We start from the raw sequence: 18008 nt of genomic DNA on the forward strand, positions 1-18008 counted from the left end.
TCTCATTAGATACTAAAGACATCGTTGATACTGATGTGATTAATTCTGTCAGAGAGGTATACAAGATTGGCCAGGAGCAGTATCAACTCTTTATCAAGGAGAGGTTCATAGAACGATCGAAATCCATCCAGGAACCAATAAAGAAGAATAAGTTGCCACTATTCTCAAGAAGAGGGACTTCTCCTAAACAGAAGGCACAGATAACGACATTAAAGGAAGATTGTGCCTTATTCTCTAGATTATATATCGCATGCCAATCCCGAGATGGAAATCTTGAAGAGTTTTTCAAGTATGAAAATCAGCCATGGCCCCCTTCTTTGGCAAAGCAAGGTGAAATGAGATCAGGTAACAAAGCCGTACTGCTGGCTGAACTTTAACAACAGGTCCATGTTCCTAATGCAGCTCCCAAAGTTAGTGCAAAGATCATAGATGGTGCAATGGCTGTCCAGCTGCTATCTCCGGGCACCTCCAAAACATTTAAAGATTATAGTAACAGTGTATTCAAGCCTTACATAATGTTAAATCTGATAAATGTTGACAGAGTTGATATAGTATGGGATGTTTACTTTCCTGATAGCTTAAAAGCAGCAACGAGGGCTAAAAGAGGTAAGGGTATAAGAAGGAGAGTTCTACCCACATCAAATGTACCGAGTAACTGGCAAAGCTTCTTGCGGGACAATGACAACAAAACTGAGTTATTTCAATTTTTGGCTGAAGAAGTATGTTCAATAGATATAGACATTGAAGGAAAGGAATTGTACAGTACTCTTGGTAATCAAGTCTTATGTACATCAGCCAGAGAAGACAAAAGTCATATTGAACCCTGCTCTCATGAAGAAGCAGACACACGTTTGGTACTCCATTTATCTGATGCAGCAGAACGTGGCCATAAGAATATCATGGTCCGTACAGGTGATACAGATGTAGTTGTCATAATTGTGTCTAAACTGCACTGCATACCAGTTGACGAAGTATGGATTGCCTTTGGTACAGGCAGAAACTACCGATATATAGGAGCTCATGAAATTGCCAACTCTTTAGGCCCTCAAAAAGCAAAAGCGTTAGCAGTATTCCATGCCTTGACCGGTTGTGATGTGACATCATTTTTCTGTGGGAAAGGCAAAAAGTCTGCCTGGGAGACGTGGAATGCTTTTCCAGATGTAACTGATGCATTCCTGACACTGGCAGATGCTCCAACTTTGTGCCCGATAACTGTATTTCGCTCATTGAGCGGTTTGTGGTTCTTTGGTATGATAGAACAAGTGGCTTCCATAAGAGTAAATTGATGCAAGACAGCATCTTTTCTCCGAAAGTCAAGAGCTCTGGAGAATATTCCACCAACAGAAGCAGCTTTAAAACAACACCTACTAAGAACTACCTATCAAGGAGGATATGTGTGGGGACAGGCGCTGCAGAAAGATGCAAAGTTACCTGATCCAATGGACTGGGGGTGGACAAAGAGAGATGGGTCTCAATGGAAGCCAAAATGGTCATCTCTTGGCCAAGCTCAAGAGATGTGTTATGAGCTGATACATGCAACTGCAAAAGATCATGCAGGGGTTTATGCAAGTGCTACAGGGCAAGTCTTACGTGCACTGCACTCTGTTACTGTGGAGGAAACTGTCACGAGGATTGATCTACAAGAGCACTTTATGGACATCACTTTCTACTATAACATTAATGTTTGTTATAGTGGTGAATATCAAGTGGATCGTTCCAATCGGTCCAATCACAGTGCATATGTGGAATACGCAGTGGGTATTTGTAGATAATGGATACATGAGGTATGAAATATAGTTAACAAGACCCCTCTGCTACTCTAAAGTAGATGTTTATTCTTTCTAATGTTTCGTAAGTACGCGGATGACCTTCATCATTGTGCTTGTATAGCCTCTGATGAAGGTCGTCCGTGTACGTCCGAAACCTTAGGGGGAATAAACATCTATTGTATAGTAGCAACTGGGCCTTGTCAACTATTTTTCACACCTCATGAATGTTTGCACATATCAATAAGAGAAATATAGTCTTGGTTGACAGATACTGTGGGAAAAATAGTGATGGTAAATAGTGATGGTAAACCCATCGTGAAACCTTTTTGTTTGCTTTTATGGTGGTTAAAATGATATTCCATAGATTATTAGTATAATGACATAACAATATTCATGTTTACATTATGTTGAGCGCAAGATTAAATTTCATTAGAGTACACATCGATTCTGATCCTATTTGATGAAAGTGCAGCAAGCATAGGTATTTTGCATATTACTGAAAGCTTGCACAATACGCACGTTCCTCACCGCTAGAGGGAGTTTCTGATTTGGATCCATATCAAAAAATGTTCAGAACAAGTCAAACTGTTAATGTGCAAAATTTCATTCTTTTAACCCAAAGTGCACAATTCTCACAAAAATCTCGAGTTAGCTGCCTGACTACAAGCTTGATGCTTTCTTCCCATGATTCAAAGTACATTAAGTTGATGAAGCCCTAAACTGCAACTTCCGCCACTATTTTCGTCTGTTTTTGAAAAAAGCACGGGACTTATAAATGACAAAAATGGCTTTTATGGAATAAGCGACCCCAAAGCTAGCACATATGTAAAATTCAGCCTTGGTGAACTTCCCTTTAACAAGCTTTACTGAAATACTGACATGACACTTCTTATAAGTAAATGCATGAATTCAACTTCAATCGTGTAGCTGTTACAGTTGATTTTCAATTGCCATGATGCAATTTACGCAAGTCAAATGATGTTACATTTTTTTTGTATTTTATGATTTTTTATTGAGGTCTTCAATAATGCTTACAACACTTGTAGAAATGTGAGTACAGTTCTATCAAATCATGAAGGTAGGAGAAAATCACCTCCATGATCAAACCTTACACAGTAAAATCAAACATACCAATAAGTCCTTTTATATAAGAGTCTCAGAGATACAATATTATGAAATTCTAAAATGGATTATACATTATGATGTAAATTAGGAATAAGTGTTTTCAGAACACCTCCCCATTTTTGTTGTGAGAGCTTAATTTGTTTTTTTATTGCCAAACAGTATTCTACCTTCTGAATAGTTTGTAAATATTTTTTGAAAACCAAAAGGTCAGGTTTTTTATTGTCAAATTTGGCCAGATAGATGTGTCTTTTGGCAACCAATATCAAAAAGTTGATCAATATAGAGTATTTCACATCACCAATTATAATTTGACTGGCTTCTGGTAACATGTTTAGTCCTGCTTTACTACCCCACAGTCTTAGAAAACCATCCCAAAACTCAGCTACATATCTACAGTTGTAGAAAAGGTGTAACAGTGTTTCATCTTCTTCTTTACAGAATGTACATTTGCTAGATACAACTCGGGGTGGTTTCATTTTACATAGTGAATAATTTGTAGGCAGAATGTTGTGCAGAATCTTAAATTGAAATTCTCTAAGTTTTGTGTCAATTGTTACCCTAAAAGGAAGAGCATAGAGTGTAGACCAACAATTCTGTGTTTGTTAAATATAAAATTGAAATAAAATTCTGATTTTGGGCTAATAAAGTACTGATTTACAATATGCTTTGTAACAATTTTTGTTGTACAGCAGTTAACTTCTATGGAGAAATTGTCGAAACTAATTTTTGTTTGCAGTTCTGGAACAGAGAAATTTCTAATATACTCTATGTCTTTCCATTTAGCTGGAATGGCCCTCATCAAACCAAACCATTTCAGAATAGATGATTGTGGGACTCCCTTTTCTCTCACCTCATTCCAGTCCAAAAATTTACCATTTTTTTTGAAAAGTTGACCAACATAAATAAAACCACAATTATAGAATTCTGGGAAATAAACTGATTTCCCTCCATAGGGAATATTCTTGTTGTTCTATATGACTTGATTCAAACTTTCATCTTCATTTGTTTCATTCTTGTTACCATTGTAGTCAGACCACACAGAAAGCATAGTGTAAAAGAAACCAGAGATTTTGACATGTAGCTTTTTAAGGTCAAAATTACATTTTAAAAGTAAATCAATGTTACCAAGATTTCCTAATTTTTTTAAATTTTCCATGGATGGTTCACATTTTCATCACACAAGCGTCTAACCCAATTTAGTTTTTGAGCTTTATAAATAGCTTTTAGGTCTGGCATGGATAGACCACCCTTTTCAATCTCTCCAATAACAGTTTGTCTACAAATTTTATCGGGACCTTTCCATAAAAACTTGTACAAAAGTTTGTTGACTTCTTTTAATCTATCATAAGGAACATCAATCACATTCATTATGTACTGAAATCTTGATATACCAATAGATTTTATTATTTGGATTTTTCCTAAAAGGGAGAGATTTCTGCTCCCCCAAATTTCAGACTTTCTCTGAGTTTTTCCAAGGGACCAGCTACATGTATGTTGAGTTCAAGTGCATTAGCTTTGTCATAAGAAACATAAATACCAACTATTTTTGGACACCGTGGTGCGAAGCACCAAAGGTGTCCTTTGTCGCCACAATGTCTGTGTGTGTGTCCGTCTGTCCGTCCGTCCGTAGACAGATTTTGTTCCACTCATAACTTAAGAACCCTTAGGTCCAATGTCATGCAATTTGGTATTTGGTATTATCATGATGAGACTTAGATCTGATTAGATTTTGGTGGGTGTGGCTTATTAATTAATTGCTCATTTGCATATTTTATGACTTTTTCGTTCACGCAGATATCTCAGAGACGCCTGGAGCGATTTCGTTCAAACTTGGTACAAGGATAGTACTCTACCTCATACAGATGCACGTTGATTTGTTTCACAATGCGATCAAATTTATCCGTGTTAGAGGACTTTTAGTTTTCACCTCCATAGACTCCCATGTATAAGGCAGTCCATAGACTCCCATGTTTAAGGCAGTCCATAGACTCCCATGTATAAGGCAGTCCATAGACTCCCATGTATAAGGCAGTCCATAGACTCCCATGTATAAGGCAGTCCATCCATAGACTCCCTGTATAAGGCAGTCCATAGACTCCATGTATAAGGCCAAGAAAAATAAAAATTTAGTTTCTCATCGTATTCATATTGCAAAAAGGATGCAGTGACACAGTTTTTAGTCCCCACAGATAAAGTCCAGGGGGCTCATAGATTGGGTCATGTCAGTCCGTTAGTCCATCCATGTGAGTCCATCCCTTCACGCAGATATCTCAGATGCTTTGACAAAATGTCACGTGACCTTGGTGACCTTTGACCTCGAATATACATATTTGTCCATAACTCAGTAACCACAAGTGCTAAACCTTTCATATATGGTATGATGGGACACCTTATGACGCCACATATTGTTCCTCATTAATTATGTGCATATCTAATTTTGAGCAAGCCAATAGAGCTAGAGGGCTGATTTTTGGTATATATGGATAACTTAGCAATACAATTTTTTTTGACAAAATGTCATGTGACCTTGGACCTCAAATATACATATTTGTCCATAACTCAGTAATCACTAATGCTACACCCTCATATTTGGTATGATGGGACACCTTATGACGCCACATATTGTTCCTCATTAATTATGTGCATATCTAATTTTGAGCAAGCCAATAGAGCTAGAGGGCTGATTTTTGGTATATATGGATAACTTAGCAATACAATTTTTTTGACAAAATGTCACGTGACCTCAATGACCTTTGACCTCAAATATACATATTTGTCCAAAACTCAGTAACCACAAGTGCTACACCCTTCATATTTGGTATGATGGGACACCTTATGACGCCACATATTGTACCTCATTAATTATGCACATATCTAATTTTGAGCGAGCCAATAGAGCTAGAGGTCTGATTTTTGGTATATAGGGATAACTTAGCAATACAATTTTTTTGACAAAATGTCACGTGACCTTGGTGACCTTTGACTTCAAATATACATATTTGTCCAAAACTCAGTAATCACAAGTGCTACACCCTTCATATTTGGTATGATTGGACACCTTATGATGCCACATATTGTACCTCATTAATTATGCACATATCTAATTTTGAGCGAGCCAATGACCCACGGTGTCCACTCAAGTTTCACTTTGACTATTGGTTCTTTGGCCATTTCACTGGAAGTGGAGTAATTCTTTACAATTTTTATTTTTACCTAACCACATGGCTTCACATTTACCTGGATTCACTGTCAGACCAGAAACAATTCAACAAATTTTTGCTGATGTTACATCGGCAAGAAAGCATGTCAAATCATCTGTAAAGGAGGAGTTTTTAATTTCAACCTCATCTGCTGTTATGCCTTTAACATTTTGTTCAAAACGTAATGTTATAAGAAAAATTTCTAATGCAAGAACAAAAAGTAAAGGAGAAATGCAGTCACCCTGTCTAACACCACGATACAAGTTAAAGTACCCAGCAGATCTCCCTTTATTCATTACACAACTTTCAGTATTTTTAGTCCCCATGGACACCGTCCGGGGGACTTATAGGTTTGGTCATGTCCGTGCGTGCGTGCGTCCGTGCGTACATCCGTGTGTCCATCCGTCCATTCACGCAGATATCTCAGACATACCCTGGTCAATTTTTTCAAACTTTGCACAAGGATAGTACCCTACCCCATACAGATGCATGTCGATTTGTTTCACAATGTGATCAAATTTGGCCATGTTAGAGGACTTTTTAGTTTACATCTCCATAGACTCCCATGTATCAGTCAGCTCTCCATAGACTCCCATGTATAAGGCCAAGAAAGATAAACACTTTGTTTCTCATCGTGTTCATATTGCAAAAAGGATTCAGTGACTCGGTTTTTAGTCCCATGGATGAAGTCCAGGGGGCTTATAGATTGGGTCATATCCGTCCATTGTCCATCCATTAACACAGATATCTCAGATATTTTGACAAAATGACACGTGACCTCAGTGACCTTTGACCTCAATATACATATTTGTCCATAACTCAGTAACCACAAGTGCTATACCCTTCATATATGGTATGATGGGACACCTTATGACGCCACATATTGTACCTCATTAATTATGTGCATAATAAATAATAAACAAAAAGACACACAATATAAACAAACAATATCATGAATAAACAAACATACAAACAAATAAACAGTATATATTATATTATATATATATATATATATATATATATATATAAATATATATATATTATAGATATATATATATATATATATATATATATATATATATATATGAGTATATATGAGTATATAGAGTGTAAGAGACAACAGCATATCGAAAAACAGACTTGAATAATTGACTGAACTGCTCATGCAAAATATTCCACCACGGCGGTACCACTCTTCCCTACATGTATACTAAGGAGTGATCGATTCACACGCTTGCATTCTGTTTGTAAATCCTGTTCAACCCTTTTTTTCATAAGTTTCATTGGTTTATTTTTTTTAAAAATAAATCTCTTTTATTTATGGCAATGGGGCACACACAATTCACAAGAGGGCATTACGCCCCTGTTACCGTATTCAGGGAGAACACTGATGTACTTCTTATCATATTTTTACTGTACTTACTGTATATCATATATCAGCCCTATGCACAGGTCGATTCGGCATTATTTGTGATGATTTAATTTTCCTATTATTGTGACCACACATACTGTACATAGCTTGGACCGTGGAGGCACCTCCATTCTTGGACGGATGATGAAGTAATCGTATACATGTAGTGTAAAAGCGTTCATTGGCCGTACGATCAATTATGTCAGCATATCTTATAATGTTAAATCATGGCTCCGCCCTCGGCCCCGCATGGCGGCTACATTCAAATTCGCAAACGGCCCTAAAGATCCTGGATGTTGTCGATTTCACAAGGACTGCATCATTTTTTGGCGATATACCTTCTTGCAGCTCCAAACTTCACAAATTTTCTGTCTAAGTGGTCAAAACTGGAAAAATTTGATGGCTGATTTATGGACTTGCCAACACCGGGAGAAATTTTGAAAAGCAACATGCAGAAGTGAAGAAAACGGAGGTAGTTCATGGGTATGTCAGTTTACTGTCGAGTGGAGCTGGCTACCTTCTCTTTACATACACTGTGTAGTAACTCTCGCCGTAGACTGAACCTTGGCAATGGTGTCACTTGTATATTTTGGCATAGATTGTGAAACTATAGAAGGGTTTCCAGAGGATTGTTCACATAAGCAGATTACAATGTGTAAAATATGATTTTATTAATCATAATCGTAATTTATTAACAATCATAATTATCACAACAATGGGGTTTCCAGACGGTATATTTACACAAAGTAGACATTGTTTGTAAAAAAGTTTTAATATTCTGTAACATTCATATTAATAACTTATTAATATTCATAATCACATTTTATGATAATAATAGGAAAAATCATCACAAATAATGCCTTATCGACTGTGCCCTAGGAAGTATGGATTACCACTGCACATGGCCAGTATCCCGTGTTTTTCTAATGACCTAGGTGGTCTTTTAATTGCTCATGTGCAGACTCAGTAGAATTTAAACCAACAGCCTAATATTATATAGGGCTCAGCCCTTGGTGTCGCGCCAGTGGTTAAGATTAGAAATGTTATTTGTATTTACTCATGAAAAAATAGAATTAATTGTTTCTTGCTATATACGTTTGTATGACAACTATGCCAGTTTACGTACATGATGTCAGACCGTGCAGGTATAGATTTTCTGTAGGCCTAATGTGTAAAAATGTTTACAATTTTCAATTGTTACAATTTTTACCATGATAACAACCTATTGTTTTAAAAAGGAACGTATTGTGCCATCATTATCGTTGCAATAATAACTGCACTGCCCAACTTCAACTTGCGAGCTGAAAACTATAGCCTTCCGTCTAGAAACTGGCAAGTTTTGCATCTAGTGACACAGGGGGCGCTCTTCTAAAATTTAATCCCAGCATTATTTGTGTATGCCCTCGTTTATATGCATGGCGGGTTTCTCCATTTTTCTACATTTTAGGCGTGATATTACCGATATTTTGTATCAGTGACAAGGTGGATTACAATACTTCCTGGCTAATAAAAGAGATATATTTTATGAATTGCATGTTATAAAATAATACTTTGCACGTTTCCTATTTGCTTATTTACGAGCACTCAAAAAAACATGGCGGTGCCCATGTAAGTCTGGTATAATTCCGGCTACTAGCATAGTATATTATGAATCTGCGCATGCGTAATCAGTAAGCCGCTGGCGCGACTTTTAATGCTTCGGCGAGTTTTTCAATGTGTTTTCAAAGCTGAATTTCTCAATGTCAAACTCCCTCCAATTTGCTCTTGACAGTCATTTTAGAATGGGGAAATTCATAAACAGAGAGGTTGGTTGCCATGGACAAGTGACTTTTGGCTTATTGACTAAAAATAAGTCACTGTTCATTCAAAGATTGGGACCCGTTGACACCAAAGCTTTCTGTCACTTTCATTGCTTGCAGTCTTTCCACAATGCCACTCACTGTCACTAAACATAACATTGACTAGTACGTTTTAGTGTCCCACTTTTTGGTGCTAATTTTTGCTAACAGACTTTATTTTTGCAGTGTTATAAACGTTCGTACAAAGCACAAAAACCTCAGTGTGTCTCCTTTTTCACTGCAGATATCAACATATCTGGACTTGGTTCAATTCAGTGAATTTTAAATTTAAATCATTTATAATAGTTCTCGTGAGTCTCTTCCATTTCGTACAAGCTAGCAAAGGCCAGGTTTTCTCAGCGATTGAATGCGTTACCTTTGAGTCTGCTCAGTAATGAGTTCGTTTCTGCCGGATTTTGTGATTCCTGGTGAAACTCCCCTGTATAGCTTTCACCCGACTCATTGCGTCTACTCCACTCAACGCTTCCCCTCCACTCACACCTTACATGAAAACAGAACACAAATCTTTGCGTTCACTCCGCTTAAACATTCACAAATCACAGACTTGAAGTCTACAAAATATCGTGTGATACCGTAATCTACATGTAGTAGTAAGAGCAATGAACTTTGGTGAGCGTACGCTCCACCGGCTAAACAACTTTTCATATTCAAAATCAGCGTACAGTTGTAGTGTTTAAACAGCATTTTATTGAAAGCGATTTTATATTCTTTTCATCGACTCTTCATGCAATTTTATGAAAAGTCTTGTGCAAATTTACTATGACACAAAATCAATATTATTTGTTGTTAATTCCGGGTTTTCTTCACCAGAAAATCGCTCTCGTGGATTTGATTTCTGGGTAATTATTTTTTTTCTCTTGTCTCGTCGCGCAAGTGGCATCAGAGGTTCACTTGCTTGAACGCAACATTCACTTGCCGGGGCAATCAGGCAACCGTTAGTGTCTTTCCCTGGAAAAATCTTTGCAGTTCATGCATTTGACACTGACACAGACAATTACATGTACTTGCTTTCATTTGCATTTCTTAAATGCTTTCTAAATGTTACCAATTTTTTCACCACTTAAACATGATGGACTTTGACTAGCAGGGCATACTAAATGCTTTTAAGGTGTGATATGTAAGGAAAGTGGTTATACTCCATCTGCATGGAGATATTTTCTTTCCGTTATTCAAGTTTTTCTCATATGCAGGTGCTTTTGATTCTTAGTTTAAAAGAAGAGAGTTTGTAAAGTAAAAAAACAAAATTGGTAGGTGCTGCATATGCATGTACCCGGTACATGCACTCATCAATGAATAAATGTACATGTAAATGCCATCAACATTTTGCAACTGTGCTTCTTCTAGCATTCATAGAGATCATATTGTTCAGCCATGAAAACTTCACAAAACTGTGAATGTCTGTTTTGCTAGCATGCCTTGTTAGCTAATTTAGTGTAACTCATTAATTAGATAATTTAAATGGCAGCTAATTCAAAGATCTGCCAACATAAATCATGATCAAAGTGCCTTTTGGCTTGAACCCACTAATTCAATTGAAATTCCAATTTTAACCATATGCAGCTAATTTAAGGTGAAGTACTACGAATTACGTCAAAATGTGGTGTCATTTTCTTGAAACTTTGCACAAATATTCTGGAAGTTGTGCAAGTGCAAAAATGAAATAAAAAATGGGGGTCACCATGCTCGTTTCCATGGAAACGGACGTTAAAACGGCGTCGTTAGAAATAAATAAAAATGATTTAATTCACTTCAGTAAACTAAAGAAAGCAATATAAAACGCTTAGCAAATTAGTTAATTTAATAAATACCAAGACTTAAGATCCATATCTATCGAATATATAGTTTTCATGATATTTGTAAAGAAATTTTAACAAACGTATCGATTACAAAATGACGATATCGAAATTATATCACTACATAATTTTCGAACTTTCTTCCTGTCGCTTTGAATGGTGTCATTTTGACCAAACTTGGCGAAATAAAATCCTGACATAATACCATTTAGTTTACACTTTTATAAAAGGGTGTCACCACGCTAGTTTTTACAATATCTCAGCTGAATGGGTAATATGCGCCATGTAAACGGGAGAGAAATGTTAATTTTTCGCTTCATATTCAATAAAACCAGCTCCTAGGGGGTCAATAGACATCAAATCAGGTCCAATAATCGTTATCATTCAAGGTAAACTATGAAATTTACCAGGTCCAAGGACACATATAGATGATGACAAAGGCAATGGGGTCATCTTGAACCACGAAAATAGTGGTGGTACCAGGTGTCCGGAATGGGTAAGCGTACCCTGCCAGCTAGCAGCACCCGTCAAGATTGACCAAAAGCGACAAATTCATTGTTATTTGGTGAATTCACCAAATTACTTTTGTGAGTCAAAATTTGGTATGCTGTCACTCATCATTTGAGAAACAGACAGGTCATATTTTGATACAACATCTCCGTATCTACCGTAGAACTTCTGAAATGATTTCACTAATCTACTTTCTGAGAATCCTTGCCTCACTAACTTTGAGCTAATTATTAGTCACATATATTCTAAGAGACTGGGTCAAAAAATTAGGTAAAAAGCCCAATATCAACAAGGACAGGTGATGTTAAATACCTGCGCTTCAAAATAACCCATTTGCGGCAGGCATGGAGTTAAATCTGCACAGAAACGTTCTAAAGCATGTACGCATCCGAATTCGTCGCACTTTACCCTAAATTGTTTTATATTTAAGCAATAAAGCACACCCAGGGACGGTATACCATGAGATTTTAACCAGTTCACAACCTACATGCACTCGCTATCACTTGTGCATATATGAAGTGAACTGGTCAAAATTGAGTGGTATACCGTCGCTGGGTGTGATTTATGTATTACCATATAATAACAGTATATTGACATTCTGCCTTGGAAAGTCAAAAAGGGATTTTTGCTCAAGCTGAGAGCTCGAGCAATTTGTGCCAGCCATGGTATATCACCAATATACCACGGTTCTTTTCACGTCTCGACCAATCAGATCGCTGTATTTGCACCATCAATATACTGGTATATAATTATTTGACAGCAAATGTCTGTATTTCAGGGTCACAGCATCCAAGAACAGTGTGGAATTTCTTCAGACAAGATGCGTGGAAAGTTCAAGAAAGATGTGGGGAACAAAATGAGAAAGATGGATGACATGGTTACTAGTGGGTCACTTGAAGCACAACAGATGCTACAATTCAACAGACAGACACAAGAACTGAAGAGGATGGAGGAACAGAAGAAGAAGGACAGGGAGCGGATTGAGGCAATGCAGAGAAAGATCAGAGCCCAGGACCGAATCATAGCACTGAAGGATGTAGCCTTGGCAGAACAGGACCGCCGTATCCAAGCATTGGAGCAGGCTTCCTACGATGGTATCCTTGTCTGGAAGATCAAAGACTTTGCCAAGAAACGAACAAGACGCACTCTCTGGAAGCCCCCCATAATTCGACTCCCCTTGCTTCTATACAAGTCGCCATGGTTACAAGATGTGTGCCAGGATCTATCTGAATGGTGATGGCATGGGGGAAGGAAATCATGTCTCTATATTTTTTGTCGTCATGAAGGGTTCCTTAGACGCCTTGCTGAGATGGCCTTTCAGGCAAAAGGTATGTAGATTTTAGTCATAACCCTTCTTTGTCATACAGTCCCATAACTTTACATTTTGAAAGCTCTTTTGTATAAATTCACATAATTCAGTTTCAAGTAAAGATTCATGGGTATGTCTCTAGAACATGGTGATTTTACAGTATTCAGTGAGTCATTTAGCCCTCTTTAAATGTCAGTTAACCAAGAATAACAGCTCTATCAAACATTAATCATGATGTGATCACTGGACAAATACAAGGCATTTCCATACGGTGTGCATATAAGTAGGAATGTGAAGTGGACAAATGAAATGAAAAATACAGAATTACAAATTACTTCATTGAGGTATCTAAACATGCAACTGTAATAACGTTCATTTAGTAAATAGATACTTGACACCTGCTCACTTCAGCAGGATTTAAGTGGATAGAGGAAAATAAGTTACTTCTCATTTGAAACAACACTGAGCAGAACATTGTGAATGGATCACCGTAGTTTGTAATCTGATAATCACATTTCTTTCACATTGTTTTACTTGGCATCATGGTAGGTCACTTTCATGGTGCTGGACCAGAACAACCGTGAGCATATTATTGACGCCTTCTGCCCTGATCCAACTTCCAGTTCATTCAAACGGCCGACCTCTGACATGAATATCGCTTCTGGATGTCCTCTGTTCATGCCAATATCTCAAATTGACAGCGGTCACCATGCCTACGTCAAGGATGATGTCATGTTCATCAAGATCATCGTGGACACCTCAGATCTCAAATAAGATCAATTGTTAAGATGTGAAGTTTTGTGTATGTATTCACAGTTTACCACTTTGTATGTATTTCTGTTTGCATTTGCTGCAACATACTTTCGAGTTGCTTTATAAATTGGGTAAGATGTGCAAAGTACACACAAATCTGTTGCTTTGCATAGCTGTCTTCAATGAGAGAAGACCCTTCTATATACATCATATCAACTCATGAATTAATGTGGCCAGGCAGATATACATTGTGTGTGTATACCAGACAAGTTCTACAGTTATACAATTACTAATGTATTATTGACAGGAATAACACTGGTAAAAAGAAAGCATTCAAAAGAATTCAAAAGGATTGCTACAGGCCAAGCTCAGAGTGTTGTACTGTAGACCAAACTTTAAACTTTAATTGTTGTTTTACTGTGAATTTATGGTTGCAGTGTTTGATATATCGGTATTGTACCATGAATGCAGTCAAATTTAATTGCCACTTTGTTTTGAAAAAAATTGTATTCATATACCATTTCTGAGTACAAATGATGGTATTTGATGATCAAACGTCTGGCTTGTTGTGACTGTTAGAGAATTCAAAGTGTTTTCGGTGGCCAGGTCACGGTCACTCCACGTGGAGTGACTGTGGCCAGGTATATGAATACAAGCACATAAGGATGGGAATGTTCCCATTCCCAGGACACTACAGCAAAAGTACTAAAACCTGATGACTAAGAATGTCAGACTCGAAGTCTTAGTCCATAGAGCGCAATTCATAATATTGTCAGACAAAACTGCTGATGAACACAACAGGGACATCAGATTTCCGCTTCATAGTTGGATCACTCTAACTCGCATCGCTTTACTGTCGTTTCGTTTTCCAGAACGACTATGACCAAGCATATCATCAGTGCCTTCCATCTTGACTGTATACAACCAGTTCCTGCCAACTTCCTTCACCAGAGATGGATTCAGGATGCCCCGTCTTCTTGCCATCATCACAGCTTTAATATAGCTGCAGTAGTTACAGGCGAAAATTAACTGCAGAATTATCAATGACAGTTTAATCATCCAGGAGACTGAGCCACAAGTATTCAGATTTACCTATGTGCATTTACTTATACAAAAAATTACACAAAATTCTGTACTGTAAGTCATTTACATAGTTGAGAAAATGCTGCTTAAACATAAGGTGCCCAGATAATTTTTGCAATTATTCACTATGAGGCTCACAGCCCCTTGCCATATGTACATGCCGTACTCCTCAAGTGAGAAATTTCCTCCTCTACTGAGTTACATGAATTTCAAAAGTCCCCATACCACTGCAACACATTTGTGGAAGTCATTTAACAGCATTTTATGCTACATGGCCATTAATAACAAATTCGCAACACTCAACATAAGAAATGATTGAGCCATCCAGTGACATATCTGAAGTTGGTCACCAGACACTCTTATCCTATCCATTAACACGAAGCCTTTTTTTACAAAGATAGTACCACTTGGCTGAATGACACATACATAGACAGCAAAGGGCTTTTGTCATCCATACAGTATTAATGCTAATATTTAATACCAGTGATGTATTTTGTACAGAAAAATAGGGTACAACAAGGATGTTATAATTGTTAGATTTACATGTAAATAATCTGCTTTTGAGGATTTTAAATTTTCTTCTGATGTGCTGAGTTTTTTTTAAAGAGCTATTTTCTGCCAGCTTACACATTGCAAAATTGCTCCGGCATGTAAAAGATGAATTTTAAAGACCCAGTAAATGTACATTTGGATAATTTCAGGGATTTCGATCAGTAGTGTTGTGGATGCATTTTTGTGTGATTACAGTCACAGTGTAGCTGTAATCTATATCCAGGATGAGCAAATCATCTTTGATCGATTAGCCAATGGTCTAGTAACTAAATAAAACTAGTAACCCACAATCATTTCCAGCAAAAGCAAAAAAATTACTTGTCCAGCCATTATAAATTACTAGACCACAGGCTGAGGCCATGGATTGCTCAGCCCTGATATTGTCTGTAATAACAGTACTCCAGACTGGCAGTGTTGACAAGTCAAATAATAATAATGATAATAATAATCTTTATTGCCAGTCGTATAAAAGAATCGAGAGGAATGTGCCTTGGCAGGAATGTGCCAAATACTGGCATTTTCACAATATCTATGAAGTAATCAAAGAAATTTTACTTAATAATGGAACAAATTGTAAACAAAAACGTTTTCAGGTATCACTGTCACTGTATGATGTTGATATTTTAACAGAGTCTGGTTTTTTTTAACAGAGTACAAGTAACTGAGTACTAATGCCACAGTGAGCAAATTCATCAGCAAGTTAGCAATCAATACAGCACTCTTGTGGATTTGCTTCCCCTGAGAAGGAGTTTTGAGTGAAAGATGGAATATGCTTGTAAACTGAAATATCATACATTCCATATGTAAAATGTACAAGAGAAAGTGCAGTGATCGTGTACTTTTCCATCCCAGACTTTTTTGTACATTCCCAGTATTTTCAGTAGGATGAGTGAAATATCGGTATACACAGGGACATAGGGCTGAAAGTGTTTATAAGTAGTCAGCGCCCGATATCATCTTTGAGAGATTTGTTTTATAGGAATTGACTTTAAAAACAGAGCTGTAAGTGCAACTATTTTGTTTTATCATATTTTGTTTCACATTCCATTTGCAGAACACATGTATGCAATTTTAAGAGTTTTTCTTTTCTCTTCATAAGGACAGGATTTCTTTATTTACGTTCATATTTCCCTAGTTATACATATGAAGCCATATTTGTGTTACAGAAATTGGGCAATAAGTGAAAGTTAAATTGTATCTCAGTTTACATGCAAGTCTGATAACTCCTTCTCAGGGCCTGTGGCATCAACCTCCCTCCCCCCCCCCCCCCCGAAATTTTTATAAAAAGCAATGGTTGAGGCTTGATACTTCCATATGGCACAGCTAGTTACAGGTCTTTCCAAGTGTCATCTGCAACTGCAGTCTGTGAGCCCTATGTTGTTTTTCAATCACTGAAACATTGTTACTTATTGACAGTGTATCAGTTCTGTCTGTGTTAGATCATTTCATTGTTTTGACATTGCTAAGCATAGGTTGACCAGACTCTCACAGAACCGACAATCAGTTTGTCAATCAGTAACTGAAAGTTTGGCTATCACAATGCAGATGCAGATGAGATTGTTGTCTGAGAAAACCTGTTTTTGATTGGCAACTGAGCGCAGATTGTTAACCCTTTGAGTGCTGTATTTTTCCCACCAAAATTTTAATGCAACATTTTACCAATTTTTATGAATTTTTCTGTAATTTTTTTAAAATAATTTTGGACCAAATGGACTCAACATTTCAATGGCCACAGTTTTTGAATCAAACTTTTGGCAAAAATCTGACAAAAATTGACTGAGGTATATTTTATACAGGCAACAAAAATTGACTTTGGCACTCAAAGGGTTAATCAAACAAGTTCAGAATCTTCAAGAGGGTGTGAAATAAAAAATTCCACAAACAAGACATGAAATCTCACAACTTTTACTCATGTTGCTGCAAAATAAACCAAAATGTGTAATGTCAGTTCAATTTTAATACAAGTTTTAAAAACTTATTTATATATCCAGCAATAGCAGTGCAAAGCACAACATGACAGGCCCCTGTGATTTTGGCAGTATAATTTTAGTAGTGATATGTACATGTAGATGAAGCTTGTGTTTCACCACACAATTTTGTTCTACCTATGCAAATATATTGAAGTTATTGTATCCAGATTTCCATCATCATTTTCTAACGCCAGCTGTACACACTGTTGAGTACAACTAGACTTATATTTCACCATTGAAATGAATACTGGAATATTTATAGTACAATCCACACTTTCCAGCCAGAAGGATAACAACAGACATGACTTCAAAACATGTACTAGCACTTGAAATTTGCACAAGCTTTCATTTCTGTAATTATTAAATGTGATTGTGAAAGTTGTCAGAAAATTTATTTTAATTTTAATTTATTATAAAATGTCAATGACCCACAAAGTCATGCCATGCATATTGTGTGCTTGCAGACAGATCAAAAACTATTTCAGAGTCAGTGAGGTCCTGTTTATAGATGAAAACTGCCCCATATATGTATAATATTGGTAATAAAGACATTCTTATACTATATAAAGTCTTATTGTGAGTGGTATCACGGCTTGAAATACTCACATGCACACTGCACTTTATGCATGTCTATATATGTATTACTGTAGTGCAGGAAGGTTGTCTAGACCAAT

General features: G+C 36.9%; 1 protein-coding gene across 1 annotated transcript in view; it reads left to right on the forward strand.

Annotated features, from left to right (window-relative positions):
- LOC139138814 (uncharacterized) overlaps positions 1-17902 on the forward strand; it is a 54831-nt gene extending 36929 nt beyond the window's left edge. The window contains exons 4-6 of the mRNA XM_070707354.1: positions 12446-12995; positions 13526-13778; positions 14602-17902. Of these exons, the coding sequence (XP_070563455.1) occupies positions 12446-12904 (459 nt within the window). The 3' untranslated portion in view covers positions 12905-12995; positions 13526-13778; positions 14602-17902. The remainder of the gene's footprint in view (positions 1-12445; positions 12996-13525; positions 13779-14601) is intronic.
- Positions 17903-18008: the final 106 nt, after the last annotated feature.

The sequence above is a fragment of the Ptychodera flava genome, chromosome 8 (assembly GCF_041260155.1).
Source record: "Ptychodera flava strain L36383 chromosome 8, AS_Pfla_20210202, whole genome shotgun sequence".
Classification (NCBI taxonomy): Eukaryota; Metazoa; Hemichordata; class Enteropneusta; family Ptychoderidae; genus Ptychodera; species Ptychodera flava.